Genomic DNA, 18295 nt, shown 5'->3' on the forward strand with positions numbered 1-18295 from the left:
CTAACACTCTACAAGACTCTCATCATGCCCGTCCTAACGTATGGCGCAGAAGCGTGGACGATGACAACATCCGATGAAGCGACGCTTGGACTGTTTGAGAGAAAGATTCTGTGTAAGATTTTTGGACCTTTGCACGTTGGCAACGGCGAATATCGCAGGCGATGGAACGATGAGCGGTATGAGCTTTACGACGACATAGACATAGCGCAGCGAATAAAGATCCAGCGGCTACGTTGGCTGGGTCATGTCGTCCGAATAGATACAAACGCTCCGGCTCTGAAAGTATTCGATGCGGTACCAGCTGGAGAGGAAGTCCTCCTCTGCGTTGGAAAGATCAGGTGGAGGACTTGGCTTCACTTGGTGTGTCCAATTGGCGCCGGTTAGCACGAGAAAGAAACGACTGGCGCGCTTTGTTGAGCTGGGCCAAAATCGCGTACGCGGTTATCGCGCCAATTAAGAAGAAGAAGATAAACATTGTATCACACGCACGAGTTGCTTAGATTTTCCACAGCGCAAACAATCGGACGTAGGCTTCGGCTTTGGGTAAAATAATATTACTGCAGCAGCATACCCACAAGCATCTCACTCAGTCCCGTTGAGTTAGTTGGCTTATGACATAAACGCGGTGGAACATGATGTGTGTATTATAGGCATTTATATGAGCATTTGCACGACACCAGGGCATTTGAAAGCGGCGGAGAAAAAGTTAAACTTATTTTTCTGAATGTAGTTAGCTTAGTAGTAGTTAAACAACTTAAATATTGAATATACTCAGTAATTATTCTTTATTTAGGTTGTGTACTTCAGAATTTACAGTTTGATGACTTACGAAGCTACGTTTTAAAGAACAAAACAAAATGTATATACTCGTCAAATATTACCATCCCTCAACTGCTTTGTTGAAAATATTATTGTTACAAATTCTAAAAACATTACAGGTTGTTGGTGTATCAGCATATTTTCTCTTTAATATATGGTATGTGTAATTATCTCTTACATTTTCCTTAGTTTTTTTTAACCATAAAGAACAAAGAATTATCTCAATGGGGCATACAATATTTTTCGTTTTTTAATTACTATTATAAGTTTTATAAAAATATGTGTGCTTTATTAAAAGTTTCTTGTTGCTTTCACTGTATGTACGTACATATGTATGTACATATGTTCATAAAATTCTATTGATAATTTAATATTTTTGAAAATTCTGCACATATCGGAAGTCGCTGTAGTCAAGGATGTGCCTATACTTCCAACGAAGCAACTTATTTTCAAATTTTCTATAAGAAAGGCTTTTGTTTTCCTCTTTTCGTTACAACATATTTGATTTTTGAACAAATTACGTATTGCTTTGGATCAATGCGTTAAAAATATGTTTTGTTTAAAACAAAGATGCGAGTTTCATTTTACTTGATAAACGTCCAATTTGGTTTAAAAATTTGCCAATTCTCTTAATTGCCAGGTTTTCAGTAGACTTCTCACGACAATTGGGTCTACGTTGCCAGAACGATCCAGATTTATATCCGGCTAAGGAATATTATTTCAATATAATTCACCGAAAACGTAGAGAAAATGTGACAGCAAAAAATTTTCACTACAAGCTTAAACCGGCTTTCCGGCTGAACTAAGTTTAGCTTTAGTTTTGTAGTAGAAAACTTGCACGTGGTAGATTTACATATCAATAGTGCCTTCAACATCATAAAAACAATCGTTTCCCGTTTATCACTAAGTTTAAAAAAAAGAAACTTATTTGAGCACTAAAAGCCAGCTTTTATTTTAAATAAACAACAACGAGAACGTTATATGGTGAGTTCAATGATTGTATAAACTCTCGCTATTACCTTTTCTCAATTGTCATTTGCCAATAAAATAGAAAACGCGCGCTTCGTTACGTAATAATTTTATTCACTTGATAATATGAGTAGAAACTCTCCACGAGAACTCTACTATTATGTAATCATCAATTTGGAAAAATGACAAAAACGATTAACTAAAATATTAATAACTTGCCAACGATAACCTTTATATTACCTTCTTGTTACTTTGAATTGGACAAGTCACCCTTAAACATTAAAAAAAAAAATTAATTAATACACATTCAATATTAAACTTATTTTTAAATTTCACTTTTCAGCATATATTTTCGTTCCAATTTTTAATGTAAAGACGAGATTTTTGTTGCATTCTTAAAATTAGAAAACAAGGCATGGGTTAACCTGAATCAACATATTTTTGTAAGCAAAAGGTTTTAGAATTTTAATTCTTTAGAAATCGAAAAGGCAAATAATAAGAAAAGAAGCCATAATAATTGGTAAAATTAAGAAATTAACTCAAACACAGTTTGAAACTTCCGAATTTTCTCCAAAACGGGTCTGGTTTTTACATACATATGTTTTTACATGAACTTTGTGTAAATCGGTTGCTGCGATATTTCCTATGCTCGAAGCTCCCAGGAAACACTACGTTTCAACTCGTTAACAACTCACGAATGCTTCGAATTACCATCGCATAATTTCTTAATTTTTCCCCATACTTTCATATTTTCTGCGTTCAAATTTGAAAATTATTTAAATATTATTTGATTGACGACATCTACATACACTAATAGCATTTTTTAGCAAATAATGTGCTGCCCTGCAAAATGGTTTCCTTGACATACCATGCATACAAGTACATCTTTATGTACAGATAATCGATGTCAATTCTTTCGGGTTTCTGCTAAACAAAATCCAACTTAGTTGCATCTCCTTTGCAGCCATTTTCAAAAGTGCATTTCGCTTTTGTTGCGGGTAAATGGTTAAACTACTGCACTGTACTGTACAATCACTCATTTTCATACAAATAAAACTATATTTTATTATTTTTTTTTTTTTGTATAAACTCTATATGGTAATTATGTATCTTTAGTTATGTTTTTATCAACTCCATGTACATATGTATATTCTTTCGCTCTATGTGTGCTCTAAGATTGATACGTAGAAAAAATGTATATTAAAATCAGAAATTTGTTTATCCGTTACAGCAAAATTCTACCCAAATTGCTTTCTTACTTAATTGCTCCCAATTACTGTTTGGCTATACCAAAGAATGAAGTTCAACTTATTATTCGCAGCAAATAAAAAGAAGACTTGAACGTTAAGTATGGGATAGAGAATATTTGCATTTATTCTGTTGAGGCGCGAACGAATTGCACGTTATCTAACCTAACGGCGGAAACAAACAGCGCAATGCATTTATGGCCGTTTGCAATGCCGAATGTTGATGCTGATTTGAATGGCTGCGGCTATGACTATTATTGTTGGTGTTGGTGTTAGTGTTGGTTGTGCTGCTGCTGCTGCTCGGCAAAATCACATCGTATTAACTCGTCAGCAGTGCAATGTTGATCTCCTTAACCATTTTGACACGATGCAACATCTTTTGTAAAGATTCTTGGCTAAGCGCTTGCGTAGAGTACCACACAGGTGAATCGGGTACACAAGAACGTTCGGGTTGTAGATAAAATACATCATTTCGCGTTTTCACACTTTCCGGACTGCAATAATGTCGTTTGAAATTAGATTTTAAGATTTAGAAATATGAGTTAAAAAATAATACACTTTACCATTTAGAGAGATAAAACTCGTAAAGGCGGACAGGACAGCGCAAAGGATTCTCTTCGTTCTCTTGCTGTTCGTAAACCTTTTTCTTACGTGGATTAGCATCTGGAACATTGCAATTAAAAAAGCATATAATTTTTCTTGTGTACAATAAAATTGAAGAAAAACATATACTCAAAAGTATTTGCACAAATACACTTACCAAGCCCAGCTTGTGGCGGATAAAAACGGAGTAGCACATTTCTTGTACCGGGCATTTTAGCATTTTGTGCCGATCGTTTCCAGTGTTTCATTATATGCGAGAATGATAGCTGCATATGCTCTTCTACCGTCTGTAATAAAAAAATAAAAACAACACCGATGTTAGCCACATTTGCATACAAGAAATAGTCAATTACATTTCACTCACCGTTAAATTGAAATGTTTCGTATTAAAGAACATTAACGTACTGAGCAGAACATGTGGGGAATGTGCACCAAGTTGTTTGCACTCCCACAAATGTTCTTCTTCGACGCGAGTAACAATGTACTCTGTAATAAAAACCAAAAACGATTAAATGATATATGGAATATGAAAATGGGGAGGTTTATACTTCATCATTAAATATACACATAATGGTGTTTTTTGTTTATTTAATCTTAAGGCACACACATTTAACACGATACTTACGCGAATCGTTATAGAGCACAGAAAATTTGCGAGCCACTTCATCTAGACAGTCCGTAAACCGTTCGTAGTATGGATCTGTAAAAATGTTGTCTATTCGCCCATTCTCATACAGATATTGTTGAATACCTAAAAAGTTATACAATCAGATATTATTTAAAATAAATTGTTGAACCTGGCATGTGTTAAAAAGGTAAAAATAACTTCATGTTATTAAATAAAAATTAAAAACCGATAGCACTGTTCGCTTGTGCTTATATATGGCTTTTTGACGAATAATTACGAATGCAATAAAACCAATAATAATAATATTCCTGAATAGCTCATAAACGTAAACACGACGTACGGAATTATCTGCTTCATTTTCTACATATAAAACTTTTATTAAATGTAGGGTATATTTTGCACATTTTTTAACCTCACTTTTTTACTAAGTAACCAAAAAGTTTGAAGCTTTCTTCAGAACTCGAAATCCGAATAGTCCGACCTGTTATTGTTGTAATAGCATAATAAAGGATAGCTTATACATTTTGGGGGAAGCTGCTGACGTAAAATCTCATAGCAGGAAGTCCTTCCTGCACCGTAAAACTGACTCTCGGAAGTCCGAGTAAAATCATATGGCAAGAATTCTCTAAATTCGTTCGTTAAATCGTTTAGGTTCTTCATTAATGATTTAAAGTCCAGGCTTGTCATACAAGCAAATCGTTAATATTTTTAAACATGCATTCTTAAAGAATCGAATTTTGGAGGGCAATAACTGACTCGGCTGAATAATCAAATAGTCATTATTTTTGATACTTAGATAATAGATTCCAAGGTTTATGATTACTGTGAAAAAACGATTTTTGTTTTATCTGTCATCTGATGTATTTTTGTGGGGAATAAACAAATTGCTGGTACAATTTAATTATTTGTAATGAATTGCATGAAAGGCGACCGCCGTAGCCGAATGGATTGGTGCGTGACTACCATTCGGAATTCAGAGAGAACGAATCTCGGTGAAAACCAAAAGAAGAAAAAGTATTTTCTAATAGCGGTCGCCCCTCGGCAGGCAATGGCAAACCTCCGAGTGTATTTCTACCATGAAAAAGCTCCTCATAAAAATATCTGCCGTTCGGAGTCGGTTTGAAACTGTAATAATGAATTCTGATGTGGGAATTGTATTAAGGGGTTAGGGGTAGTCAGAATTTTCAAAAAATCGATTTTTTGTTTTTTGCATTTTCTTAAAGTATAATGTTTTAAAAATATTGTGTAAAAATTTGAAGTGAATCCGACAAATACTTTTCAAGTTATTCAACAATTAACAAAGGGCGCTCGGCCGCTCCGGAGCCGATAGCAAAACTTTAAATGCGTTTTTCTCAAAACTATGTTTTTCAAACTGATGAACACTGTAACTTAAAAACCGCTACGTAGATTTCAATAAAATTTATACAGCTTTTGAAAAACATAAAAAACTTGTGCCTGATCGAAGGATTTTTTTTTTTTTCAAAAATTTCGATTTTTTTTAACAATTAACTGTTGGTTTTTTTTTCTAAAATCTGAAAAAAATTTTCTGAGGCCGCCATTTTGTTCATTTTGAAAAAAAAAAGCTTCGATCAGGCACAAGATTATCTATTAATAAAACTAATTTTTCTTGTCCGATTGGTTTTAGATGAATCTGCAAGGACTTGTGATGTTCACCGCAAGGGACTTCTGGAGAAACGGGCTTCACACAAACAGCGATAACTTTTGCAATTATTAATTTTTTTTTTGAAATTTTGGTGAAGTCAAGTTAAAACATGATGTTTTTATGCTATGTTTTTATTTTTGTTAAATAAATTAATTAAGTAGCAAAAAAAAATTCGTGAAAATCATCATTTTTTCGGGCCTCTGACTACCCCTAACCCCTTAAACTAGTCAGCAAAAAAATCATTTTGAATGTTTTTTTTTTACAAAACACTTGTGCTTGGTTTTTTTGCAAAACTCAAAGTAATGCATGTTTTTTGGTGACGTGGTCCTAGTGTCGGGAATTAAAAAAATCTTGTAGAAAATATACGAATTAGTAGGATATGTGTTATTGATGTATTCAGAAAAGCAAAATCATGACAGCATTGATTGATAGCATTGTGAACGTGAAGTCTATGTGGAGTATAACTGACGAATTTGCTTTAGCGGCTCAGCCTGCAAGGGATAAATATCACTTACCTAACACCAAGTAGTATATAGTATCTGGAGCATACTCCGTGCCGTTCGGCTTTCGCACCTCCTTCACGAACAAGCATAACGAATAGTTCAATTCATCGGCAGTCATTTGCAAGAGCTCTGTTTTAAAAGGCCGCCTCCTTGTTGTACTCTTCTCGATGTCGGCATTCTTCGTCATTACCCATTGTTTCCAGGCATTCACGCCAAAAGTGTATTTTAAACACATATTAGCGTCAGGTTTCTCCACGGGCTGTATGGGTTGCGGTGGTGGTTGAGCTGGTTCTATATCCAGTCGGGAACGTTTCACCGGCGAACGATTATTACTGCGTGGTGATACAGGAGAAGTAACACCTCCACGTTTACGGCCACGTCCACCGCTACAAGCAAGGACCGTTTTTATATAATACAAAAAAAAATATTATGATTAACTAACCGTTGCGCTTCCATTATATGGTGTGGCTGTTGTTGCTGCATATGATGAGCACTCATATGGCTCATGGAGTCGTCGTGTCCCACCATACCTGGTGGGGGATTTGTGATTTCACTTGCAGTCATCGCTGATTCCAAATCAACTGCAGGTTGATCATATTCACCAGTTGCCATTTTTAATGCCATTTGCAATACTTCTTCCCCATATGAATTATTCGCCACTTCAACTGGTTGCACATCATTATTGTACTGTATGGGCACCAAGCTGGGTTCAGTTTTCACCTCATCTTCAGAATCTGAATCTGACTCGTGTTTTTCCTCAGCAACCATTTCTGCCATCATAAGCAACTCCGCTTCAAATGGATCAGCAGGCATTTTATCTTGAATTTTCTTGATTTCCTTAAGTATGCCCTGAGCCGAGTTTCGCGTAGTTGGTATGAATATGGGTACTGGTATTGGCAATGGAATCGGTATTGGCACCGGAAATGGTGCTGAATACATATACATTGGTTGCGGCACATAAATTGGCACAGGGACTGGTATTAGAACCTTGTTAGAGTAGTCCTTGCCGGTTTGCGATGCTGTATTTGTTGTGTTCGGTGTAGTTTGGAATCCAACCGTCACAGTTTGTGGCTTACAACTGGTCTGAACATTTCGAACAGCTGGTGGATATGGCGGAACGGCAATAATTCTTGTTTCGCCAACACCTTTTTCAACATGTGTGGAAACCGAAGTACTTTGCCCACGCTTACCAACAGATTTCACCACTGGTGGTGGTAGTTGAATTGGAGGTGGAGACGGAGAAGCCGCATAGTCTATTTGTTTCCTTGGACGCCCTCTAGTGGGTACCGTAACTTGAGGGGCTGGTATTTGTGGGATAGGTGGCGGTGAATCCATCTTTCGTCCTCTTCCTCTGCCACGACGTACCGTTACGTTACCGATCATTGTTTCGGTTTCGCCGCTCGCTAAAGATGACACCGTCGATATAACAGGCATTGTAGGACCCTTTTTATTGGCTGGTGTTGTTTTTGAAGGAAGTTTAATCTGTATTATAAATAAGTTAGTAAATATAATTAAATATTGTACAAAGCTTTTACCATAAAATAAAAAAAATTAAGAGGTTATATTTTTTTCAAATAGACAAATTAACGTTAAAAAAAACTTTATTTGCAAAAAAGGGATGACAACAGTATATATATAATACTAAATCTATTACAATATATTAACAGCAAATCGCTGTTGCCAACTACCAATATAAAAAATTTCTTCCTCTTTGTTACATAACTGACCAAATTATTCGTCAATTTCTGGTGTGCGTCTTGACTTTGCCATGTAAATGGTCTATAGTTTTATACCGCCCCCACATGATACAGATTTCTGGACTCTACCTGTCCAACGTCGACTGCTATTGAGAACTTTTTATATAATTTGAAGTTTCATGTCCACAAAGGACATTCGCTGGACAAATTTGCGTGTATATTTAGATGATCACGTAATGCCTAGCATACATGCCATTAATTTCCTTGGTTTTTCAGTCAACAGTCTTTTATATTTACATTTGATATATGTATACTGAATTAGTTTTGTGAATTTGAAAAAATTAATTAATTAAAAAATGTCAGAATAACCATAAATACATTTAAATTGCTTTCTATTCTTATTACAAGGAATGAACTTGACAAAGAACTACGTTCGATGTGTTTAAATTGAAAAACTTGAACTTCATAGAGTTCTGACGGTGCTAATTGTTCTAGAGTTGTATAACAGTGTTTTTGTAGACCAGTGTACTCGTGTACTGTAAAGTGCTTATTTGAATACACGAATACAATTAAGGTATAAGATATGAAAGTTTTGATTTGTTCCTTTCAGTTGGGCGAGGTGAGTCGAATATTTTCTTTTATGCCAAGTTCTTCTCTTCGCATTCTTAATAATGTCCACTACGATATTACATTTATATCAATTATTTTCATATTTACCTGTATTGGCTGCTTTGGCTGCTGCGGCATCTTCAGTTTTACCCTTTTCGGCAGCCCCGTAGGAAATGGTACATTACTATTATTAGATCCCGTTTGTGACACTGTGGTCGTTTGTTGTGTTGACGGTGAATCATTTTCCAAAGTAAGTGGTGCTCGTGCAAATTGACTCTGAAACTGCATAACGCACTGGTATGTGCAAAAATTACGCATCGAAGCATCCGACATGGTGAGATGGTACTGCGGTGTAGCAGAAGTACTACAATTGTCACAATTCGCAACAGTGCGTGAAAACGCATTAATAGATACACCATATAATGTTAGGCAATTTAAGGAACACATTAGTATTTCCTGAGCATCTTGCTGTTTGTAGATCATATCGAAATTGTATTTTTTCACCTTGCACCACTGACATGACACAATACGCCGATTCACAATTATGTATACATTGAGACAAACGCGTGTACAGAATACTTTAGTCCGTCTTTCTGTATAAATGGTAAACGATTCGGAGCCTTTACGTTCAAAATACTTTGAACACATGGCGCACTGATCGGCCACAATATTGCTTACGAATTTAAAAGCAGAGAAGCAGGGATTTGAACAAAAATTATGTTCCTTGCCATCCAACATAATTTCGACACGCACGGGCTTATCGTTATTACACACAGCACAAGTGTCATTACGAAGCTTCTTCTTGGGATTACACATGCTATCGTAACGACGCATACAGGCTTGTGAACAGAAATCTTTGAATTGTTCCTTATCACCCACAGGCGCAAGAAAGCCCTCACTACCCGATGAAATGTCCTTCTGACAACAGGAGCAAGTTTTTAAGCCCTTTTTGAATTCGTTGAGACATGCAGCACAGCAGAATTGACGTATGTCGAAACCGAAACGTACACAATACTTGCCAAGCGCTGGATGTGGTACTTCGCCGTGGCACGTTTGACAATTGGCACCGATTGTGCGTTGATATTTGCCCAAGCATATCTCATTGCAAAAGTCCATCGTTTCCCAGAGCAAATTTTTGTCCCCTAGCGTCACTTCATTGAAACATTCTGCACAACGGCGCATAAAACTGGCATTTCGCTCTAAACGTGCAGCCTCTGCTTCTGCTGCCGTACGAGCTACAACGCCCGTATCACGCGGACTTTTTGTCTTGGTACCTGTTGTTGTGGTTGTGCTTGAAGGGGTCGAAACTCCTACAGATGCAACGGCTGTTGTCAAAGTAGCTCCAATATTACGCACACGTATAGAATGGCGTTTCAATTTGAATTTTTCAGGTTCTTCTGAGTTTAGCAAGTTATAGCAAATATCACTACAGATATAGTGTTGCTCATCATCCTGACGAAAGAAATATTTACAGACCTTCTCTTCCTTGCATTGTAAACACATATGCGAATTTGCATCTTTCTCTGCTATACCACCTTGCACATTGCCATCACCAGAGGTTTCGGTTGAACTGGGATCTTTTGGTTCATTACTTAACTCCTCGATAAGAAACTTTTTTCGACGTATGAAATACTTGCCGGGATTAGCAGACAAAAGAGCATCACAACAATTTTGGTCGCACACATATACAAGACTGTCATTTTCGGGGCTCTTATATCGAAAGCCACATGCTTTTTCGGTGCCACACTGTATGCACTTCTGCATGGATGAAAGTATCCAAGCAATAATAATCTTCGGTGTTGATCCCGTTTCAGTTGTGCTGGTCTGCATTTCTTCCAGCAGGGGTTCGTCGGCGTCGGGTGCATCTACTGCTTCTTCCGCTGTATTTTGTCGTGGTTCTATATAAATAAATTATAATTATTTTTATTTTAAAAAATAAATTAAAGGTAAATAATAAAAAAATAAAAAACCCTACAGTATTATTGCTGGAACAATAGAGTATGTATGTGGTAAAACTTTACCTAACACCTTTAGCTATTTCTTAAATTCTCTTGTACAAAAATCTGAAATTTTACAGGGCAGAGTACAAGTAAAGTTTTACTTTATATTTAATCAAGTATTTGTTTAGTAAGGATTGTGAGACGCTCACCTTCGTTGCTCCCACTACCAGCGTCAGCGACTTCAGCTCCAGCTGGATCAGCTTGAGCTTCGGCTGTCGCAAATAAACGAAAATATTTCAACATTTTTACTAATGAACATCTTTATATGATTATTGTAAAATATTATTAGAAAGGTCCTGTAACGTTACAGATGATGAACAGAACAGATGAAATGTATCGAAAATATTAGCAAGTTTAACTTATAGAGATCAAAGCGTAAAAGAATCAGCGAAAACTAAATAGCTAATTCAAAGAAAGATATTCAAAAAACTAAATAAGGAAAATTCTAAAAACATTTGTAAAAGATTGTGCATAAAAATTATTGCACTATCAGTCAGAAACTCACCAATAGTCTCGCCTATTTCGGCATCACCACCCTCGGCAGCTGATGCCTCTTTTTCGGTAGGTGCATCCACAACTTCGGCTGCTGCTATCGCCTCCGTTTCCCGTTCTTTTTCTTTCTCCGCTTCTGCCTCCGCATCTTCTTTTTCAGCATTTTCGCGTGCCAATATGGCTTGTTCTTTCTCCGCTTCAGTAACCTCGCTTTCGGTATCGTCTGGTATGAGACATATATCCGAATCCTCAGGTTCTTGAACATTCTCCACTGGTTCTGTACAAAATAAGTGTCAGATTATAAAAGAGTGGAATTATATATTCATTGTACAAAAACACACCATCTTCTCGCTCAACTTCAACCTCTTCACCCCCTGCTTTTTGAGAGACTTTTTCCACAATACCAGATTCGTTATCAACCATACTAGGTTGTTTACCGTCCTCACGTCCTACGTTGGTGGTATCATCAACTTCGTCTTTGCTATCTTTGCCCTCCTCAATAGCTTCACCATCAGGTTCAGTTCTATACTCATTATCTTCACCTGGTGTTTTAGCATCATCATTACCAGTTTCAACATCTTCCAGCGCTTCCATACTGATGTCAAGCTGTTCGGCACTAACATCAGCGTTTTCTTCTTCCATCGACTTTTCATTAATCTTGTCAGCATTATTATCTTCAGAGGCAACAAGTGTTGCTTCATTAGCAGCAGGCGAATTGCTTACTGATGGCATATCTACATCGCCAGGTGGGGTGTGCAACTGGGTGTCTGCACCCGCTTCTGTTTCAGTCCCGCCCTCAGCGACTATTGGTTTGTCCACTTCCATGGCTTCAACTGATTTATTGATTGGCTCGGCTTCTAATTCATTAGCAGGTGTTGGCAAAGTCATATCTGACTCGCCTAACATATCAGATTCTTCAGTGGCTGCATTATGTCCACCACCCGACACATTTGCATCCACTTCCTCGAAATCTGTAGATTCTTGTGTTTTGGTTTCAGCTGTATCAGGCTCTTTATCCTCATCCTCGCCCTTATCACCTTCTCCACTTGCCACTTTATCTTGTGTGCTACTTCCCTCATCTTTAGGTGGTCCCGAGGAAGTGCCATTTGAATTTTCATCTACTTCAAAAGATCCGTCGGAGATTTGCTCAAAATCTTCATCATTATTACCATCTTCGGCGTCCTTAGTGGTGTCGCCATCGACAGCTTTTCCCATTGATGTTCGCGATGTGTCTTCGTCTAACTTGGGCGGCTCTGATTCAGGCCTTGCACTTGACTCAGCGTCGGTGTGAAAAGAATCTAAACTTGAGATTTCCTCCATTGGATTACAGGTGAATTTTTAAGCAGTATGCTAGCCTTAAACATTAACTAAAAAATATGAATGAAAAACAAGAAATGATGAAAAATATTGAAAAAAAAAATTATTTTGAATATATTGATATGGGTAAAAAAAAAGTAAAATAAAGTGCCTCATTCATAAACTTCTAAGGGTTTGCCAACTACATTATTTCGTTTTGATGCTATCATTTTTAACAACTTAGGAAAATTTGTATATATATTAACTCTTTCTCATAATTGTAAATTAGAAGTAAGGTTTTGGTTGGCTTGTTTTGCACATATGGGCACTTTGTGCCAGTATTTTCCCGCCGTTGAGATACAGAGCCCACTACACACGACAAACAATTATTGCTTAGCTGAAACACTGTGCGCATAAATGTTCTTTTTTTTAAAATGCCCGCGTCGCAAATACTTGCTTATATGTTATCGTTTAAATATTTATATTCTGTTTCAACAAGATAGTTTCCTATGAATAATATATTGGCACAAAAGACAATAATTTCGTCGACCAAAGTATCTTGTCAGTAACCCCATGGCAATGAGGTGTGTGCACAGTGTGGCTACCCTGAAAGTACAGCACGCACAGTGGGAGCAAATACTTGTATGAATACCACATCGATTGCCAACCGTCCCCCTCACGGTTAAAAAACACTTCTTTATTGCCGGCGACCGCTTTATTATCTGCTTATATACACACACCCACTTATTTGTAAAAATATATATCAAAAGGTTTGCCAACGCATACGAATAGTACCCACTTTTTCTTTAAACAAAATTTGACTGATTGGCCGATATAAGACTCAACAGAGACAGCCAAGATACGGAATGAGGCGGAAAAATAATGACATAGGAACGGAACGATTTGTCGATCTCGAGAACACAACTCACTTTTGTTGTCAATTTTAGCTTTTCAGACTGTTTTTTACACTTTTCTCGTAAAATCACATAAATAACTACAATTAAATCAATTTGATTCAAACTAAACTTTATTTTGCCTTATATTTTATAGCGTACGCGCCCAAAATATTTGCACAAAAACGTAAAAATAGCACGAAAAATTGTAGTTTACCTCCAATCGGCTTCGCCAGAAACATAACTCTATCAATTTCCAACAGTGTGGCTGTATTGTGCGGTGGAAAATGGCGCAAGCAAAATTGTCAATGTTGGAAGTGTTCGGAAATGGCACAGATACAAACTACTTCCATAACACAAATTATTATGCTTATCAATATTACTTCTTTAATTACATCAATTATAATGGAATTAGCTAAAATATTCCATTTCACAATAGGTTTCATTAAATTCAACTTTTAATTTTAATTCACAAGATTCAACTGCCATCATTTAAATTATTGTAATAGATTACCTCAGTAAAAGATTGAAAAAGGTCCCAACTAAAGTAATGCTGTGGTATCAAGTTATGTAAAGTATTAAAAAAAGAAAGCAAAGGGATATTTTGTCGAATAATTGTAATGTATCATTAAATAATGTATTTGCGTGTGCATTATTAGCCCACTAATAGAAATTTTATGACATCGTATGTAAATGAGACAATAACAAAATGGCGGACTATAGAAAATTTGCGTTCCCTTTTCGTCCGTTCCGTTATGTTATACACATTTTTGCCTAGTTCATGTGGTTATGAAACCATATGCCATATTTGTCGCACGTGTGTGCGTATAGAATGTGCAAACAAATGCTTACGCTAAATATGTGAAATTTTTCATAAACATAGTGCAATTGGCCGTACGGATATGCATTTACGTCTCATTTTTTATTGCAATGCAATTAAACAACCCTGATAATAAGTAATAGATTCACAGATCTATTACGACAATTACCCCAAGCAAAATTTGTGTTGTAGAATAAAAATATTTCCATTTTGCAGCATGCTTACATATATTAGAATAAGTTTTGACTATCGTTAGGATGCATTTATATGCAATTAATATAAATATTTTGATATAACATATGTGTAAATGGCGTTAATCCTAAATACAACATGTTAGAAAATCTAAATATATAACTAATTTAAAAATATGTAATATAACTAAATATATATATAAACTAAAATCTAAATAACTAACTAATTCTCTGTTTCAAAAACTAACGTCCGGTACTTTCTTTAATTCCATGTTTACACCTTTCATCCTTGCGTTTAATATCTTTCATTAACATATTTTCAAAGATAAATTTCGTTTTGTATATTTGTTATTGAACAACAAAATGTGTTGTGTGAGTTGCAGCAGTTTTAACATATAATTCATTCACTGACAATTTGGTGTTATGAATGTCTTACTGGGCCTTTAAACGTTTAGGTTTTGTTTTTTGATTTAAGAGTTATAACTTGTATCATCAGACGGAGGGAGCAAATTTAGTTAACATATAAAAAGTGGACGAGAATTTTATCCAACCTGCATAATACTTATACCAGGCTTAAATGAGGTGGAGAAAAAAAACAGGTACGATATTTGGCGAGATCTATTAAGTCGTTATCGAGATACATATATATATATATATATATATATATATATATAATTGGCGCGTACACCCTTTTTGGGTGTTTGGCCGAGCTCCTTCTCCTATTTGTGGTGTGCGCTTGATGTTGTTCCACAAATGGAAGGGACCTACAGTTTCAGGCCGACTCCGAACGGCAGATATTTTTTTATGAGGAGCTTTTTCATGGCAGAAATACACTCGGAGGTTTGCCATTGCCAGCCGAGGGGCGACCGCTATTAGAAAAATGTTTTCCTTAATTTTGGTGTTTTCACCGAGATTCGAACCGACGTTCTCTCTGTGAATTCCAAATGGTAGTCGCACACCAACCCATTCGGCTACGGCGGCCGCCGTCGAGATACATGCATTCTCCACAAAATGGTAGTGGCTCCAAACACTTTTGCAAAATGTTACCTGAAACAAGTAATTTCTCTTCCTTTAGTTTGCATATTATCGGGGCATGACATTGCAGCGAATTAGGAAAGTCGCAATGTTGCATTCTAATTCATCAGTTCGGAAAGCACTCACCAATTGAGTAAGTACATAGAATCACATGCATGATTTTTCGTATCTAAACAATGTTTCACGGTGTTTTGAACCTACGTCTTCCGAATGGTAGTCACGCACCAATTTTTCGGCTACGGCGGCCGGCGACTTATATATTATCAAATCATATACCATATATCATATGTAAATATATGTACATGTGCATACATGTATATATGCATATTTATACACAAACTAACAAAAGGTTGTTTCTACCTCAGAATTTTATTTGAATATTTTTTTAATTAAATATTGAGCAAGCAGCAACAGTGTGTTGATGCACACAAGCTGAATATTTCCAGGACATCAAGTGATTAATATTTATTTACTACAAACAAAGGTACTCTTTTAAAACAAAAAGTACAGACAAAGCCCAGAAATCTAAATTTTTACTTTTATGGTTTCCCTTGCCGATGATTCAATGGTTTTGAACCTTTTTCATTCTCAGGCATTTTAGCAGGCAGGCGAGTGATAATGCGACAACAGGTAATTAGTGCAGCTGTTACCTGTCCCAAATATATAAAAATGGAAAAGGTTCGAGACCACTAAGTTAACGGCCATGCATGGAAATTTTTATTGACGTTATAAATTTTGACTCTTTTGAAAGAAAAAAGTACAAATAAAGCCCAGAAATCTAAATTTTTACTTTTATGGTTTCCCTCGCCAATGATTCAATGGTTCAAAACATTTTTATTTTCAGGAATTTTAGCAGGTAGGCGACTGATAATGCGACAACAACAAAGGATTGAAATTGAAAACACAGGCTATCAGTACATTGGAAAAACCGAGAGAAATGCTTTGTTTTTACAAATAATGAGATAATTTTTTTGTGTTATTTATTATACAACACATAATATGTTTATTTATTACTTTTGTTAATAACAAACTAATATGAGAGAAGGGATACTTTCATTTAAAAAAGTATATATAGTGATTTTGAAATTCAAAAGCTGGCAACACTAATTACAAAGTGATGACCGTGAATTCTTAACAGAATAAAAGAAGAAGATTTCTTTATCTATTTATTTGTTTTGATAGTATTTCCCCTAATTATTTTTGATTCAGTTAATTTAACAGAAGTAAATTGATGCGATAACTTTTGCAGATAGGGCTGTTCGCTAAACGATTTAACAAATATTAATATGTTTACTAAACGGTAAGCGAAAGCGACACGAACTTCGCACTAAAAATTTGTAGAATACTTCATTAATGTGAGGAATATGGTTTTGTTTGAACAACAGAATGCCCAGCAGTAAGGAACGGCGTATACGTTTACTGCGGGATGATGATGATCTTGCTGACTGTGAGTTCCTTGTTGGTGATCTAGCTTCTGAGGAACCACGTCTTTTTCGTTGTCATAAAATGATTTTGGCCACTGCGTCTGAAGTGTTCGAACGGATGTTTTATAGTGACTTTGTTGTTGTAGGCCCAGTAAGAGTAACAGATGTTAGCGCCGCCAGCTTCGAACGTTTCCTGCGTTACATTTACGTGTATGAAATCGATGCAGAACGGTTTTTGCCACTGAAAGAGCTGGGTGAATTATTTTATTTAGCAGATAAGTATATGATGCAAGATTTAACCGACGAAATAGTGGGACACTTAAAACGCAAGCACAATTGGACATTGGGAGACGTGTGGCCGATGTATGATTTGGCGTGCATTCACGAAAACTTGCCATTGTTACTTCTATGTTATGAGGTAAGAGTAACGTATTCGGTTATTCGTTTGCTTATAAATATTGTTGTAGTATTAAAATGTGTTATTATAATTTTATATAGGAGATTACCAAATACGCCGAAAATTTATTCAGTGTTGGCTCCTTCTATCGCCTTAACGTCAACCATCTGAAACGACTGGTAATATTACTTTCACAACAACCACATATATCAACGAAATTGATTTTCCAGCAATTAGAGGAATATGGTCGGCGTAATAATTTAAATAAAACAAACGAGCCCGAAAAATTTTTAAAATTAGTGGAGGCTGCTAATCAACTAGATTTCAACAAATTATCAATGGCGGACCTCGAATCGGGTCCCGCTGTATCGTATTTGTTTAACAAGTAATTAAATGTAAATTAACTGAATTTAATTTAATCATATTATAAAGAAGTACTGCAAAGATGTTTGCATTACCGAGATAGTCAAGAATTTACCTTTAATATATACATATATGTATATGTATATATATATGAAATACGTATATGATCATGTATATAGAAATAAATATATTATGCATAGTAAAAATAGTTTGTCTGACCGAATTGTAGTCCTCTTCTATTCGCCACTCCTCTGCTCGACTAACTTGATGAAACAATTGGGTGTGAAAGTAATCACCTATAAATCCACCAAATTAATCTACCCGTTCACATATGGCAGATTACAATCAGCTGTCAATACTGCTTTGAGAGGTTTTTCTTCATAGAAATTGTTTTGGTGGAATATTTCGGTGTTTCTGCTTTCTTTAAGTATTACTAACGATATGAAGAAAATACAAGAAGAAGGAATAGCTAATTTAATTGCGCAATTGGCTGCTAATAATAAGTGGTTGGAGGAAATCCGTATGCGACGTTTACTGATATTGCAAAAAATTATGACAGCAATACGCATGGGAAATTCTATATAACATTTTATAATAAGTAGTAAGAGGACAAAACGTTTATGAACCCACGCGCTTTTTAATTACG

The 18295-nt window shown here is 35.9% G+C and overlaps 2 protein-coding genes across 8 annotated transcripts; one reads left to right on the forward strand and one right to left on the reverse strand.

The window, feature by feature from the left end:
- Positions 1-3132: 3132 nt before the first annotated feature.
- LOC129236466 (zinc finger MYM-type protein 4) lies at positions 3133-13735 on the reverse strand. 6 transcript variants are annotated; one of them, XM_054870877.1, is made up of 12 exons: positions 13637-13735; positions 11572-12597; positions 11244-11507; positions 10888-10950; positions 8847-10636; positions 6875-7914; positions 6445-6818; positions 4264-4389; positions 4003-4124; positions 3796-3925; positions 3599-3698; positions 3133-3529 (listed from the first exon to the last, which is right to left on the reverse strand). In XM_054870877.1, exons 2-12 carry the CDS (start codon positions 12548-12550, stop codon positions 3355-3357), a joined length of 5163 nt encoding a protein of 1720 aa, XP_054726852.1. In that variant the 5' UTR covers positions 12551-12597; positions 13637-13735; the 3' UTR covers positions 3133-3354. The 6 variants fall into 6 exon arrangements, with proteins under 6 accessions (XP_054726852.1, XP_054726851.1, XP_054726854.1 ...); XM_054870876.1 differs by lacking the exon at positions 13637-13735 and adding an exon at positions 13456-13630; XM_054870879.1 differs by lacking the exon at positions 13637-13735 and adding an exon at positions 13326-13402.
- Positions 13736-16625: 2890 nt separating this feature from the next.
- LOC129247956 (BTB/POZ domain-containing protein 6) lies at positions 16626-17857 on the forward strand. 2 transcript variants are annotated; one of them, XM_054887352.1, is made up of 4 exons: positions 16626-16765; positions 16851-17307; positions 17388-17465; positions 17517-17857. In XM_054887352.1, exons 1-4 carry the CDS (start codon positions 16752-16754, stop codon positions 17673-17675), a joined length of 708 nt encoding a protein of 235 aa, XP_054743327.1. In that variant the 5' UTR covers positions 16626-16751; the 3' UTR covers positions 17676-17857. The 2 variants fall into 2 exon arrangements, with proteins under 2 accessions (XP_054743327.1, XP_054743318.1); XM_054887343.1 differs by having other exon boundaries at positions 17388-17846.
- The last annotated feature ends 438 nt before the right edge of the window (positions 17858-18295 follow it).

The sequence above is a fragment of the Anastrepha obliqua genome, chromosome 1 (genome assembly GCF_027943255.1).
Source record: "Anastrepha obliqua isolate idAnaObli1 chromosome 1, idAnaObli1_1.0, whole genome shotgun sequence".
NCBI classification, from domain to species: domain Eukaryota; kingdom Metazoa; phylum Arthropoda; class Insecta; order Diptera; family Tephritidae; genus Anastrepha; species Anastrepha obliqua.

Bases quoted from the DNA above. Each gene is read 5' to 3' on its own strand.
- LOC129236466 (XM_054870877.1), bottom strand. From the start codon at position 12,550: ATGGAGGAAATCTCAAGTTTAGATTCTTTTCACACCGACGCTGAGTCA. The intron at 10,951-11,243 runs GTGAGTTTCTGA...TATTTGCGACAG, and splicing joins CGAAATAGGCGAGACTATTG to CCGAAGCTCAAGCTGATCCA. The intron at 3,926-4,002 runs GTGAGTGAAATG...TTTTTATTACAG, and splicing joins CGAAACATTTCAATTTAACG to ACGGTAGAAGAGCATATGCA.
- LOC129247956 (XM_054887343.1), top strand. The intron at 17,308-17,387 runs GTAAGAGTAACG...AATTTTATATAG, and splicing joins TGTTACTTCTATGTTATGAG to GAGATTACCAAATACGCCGA.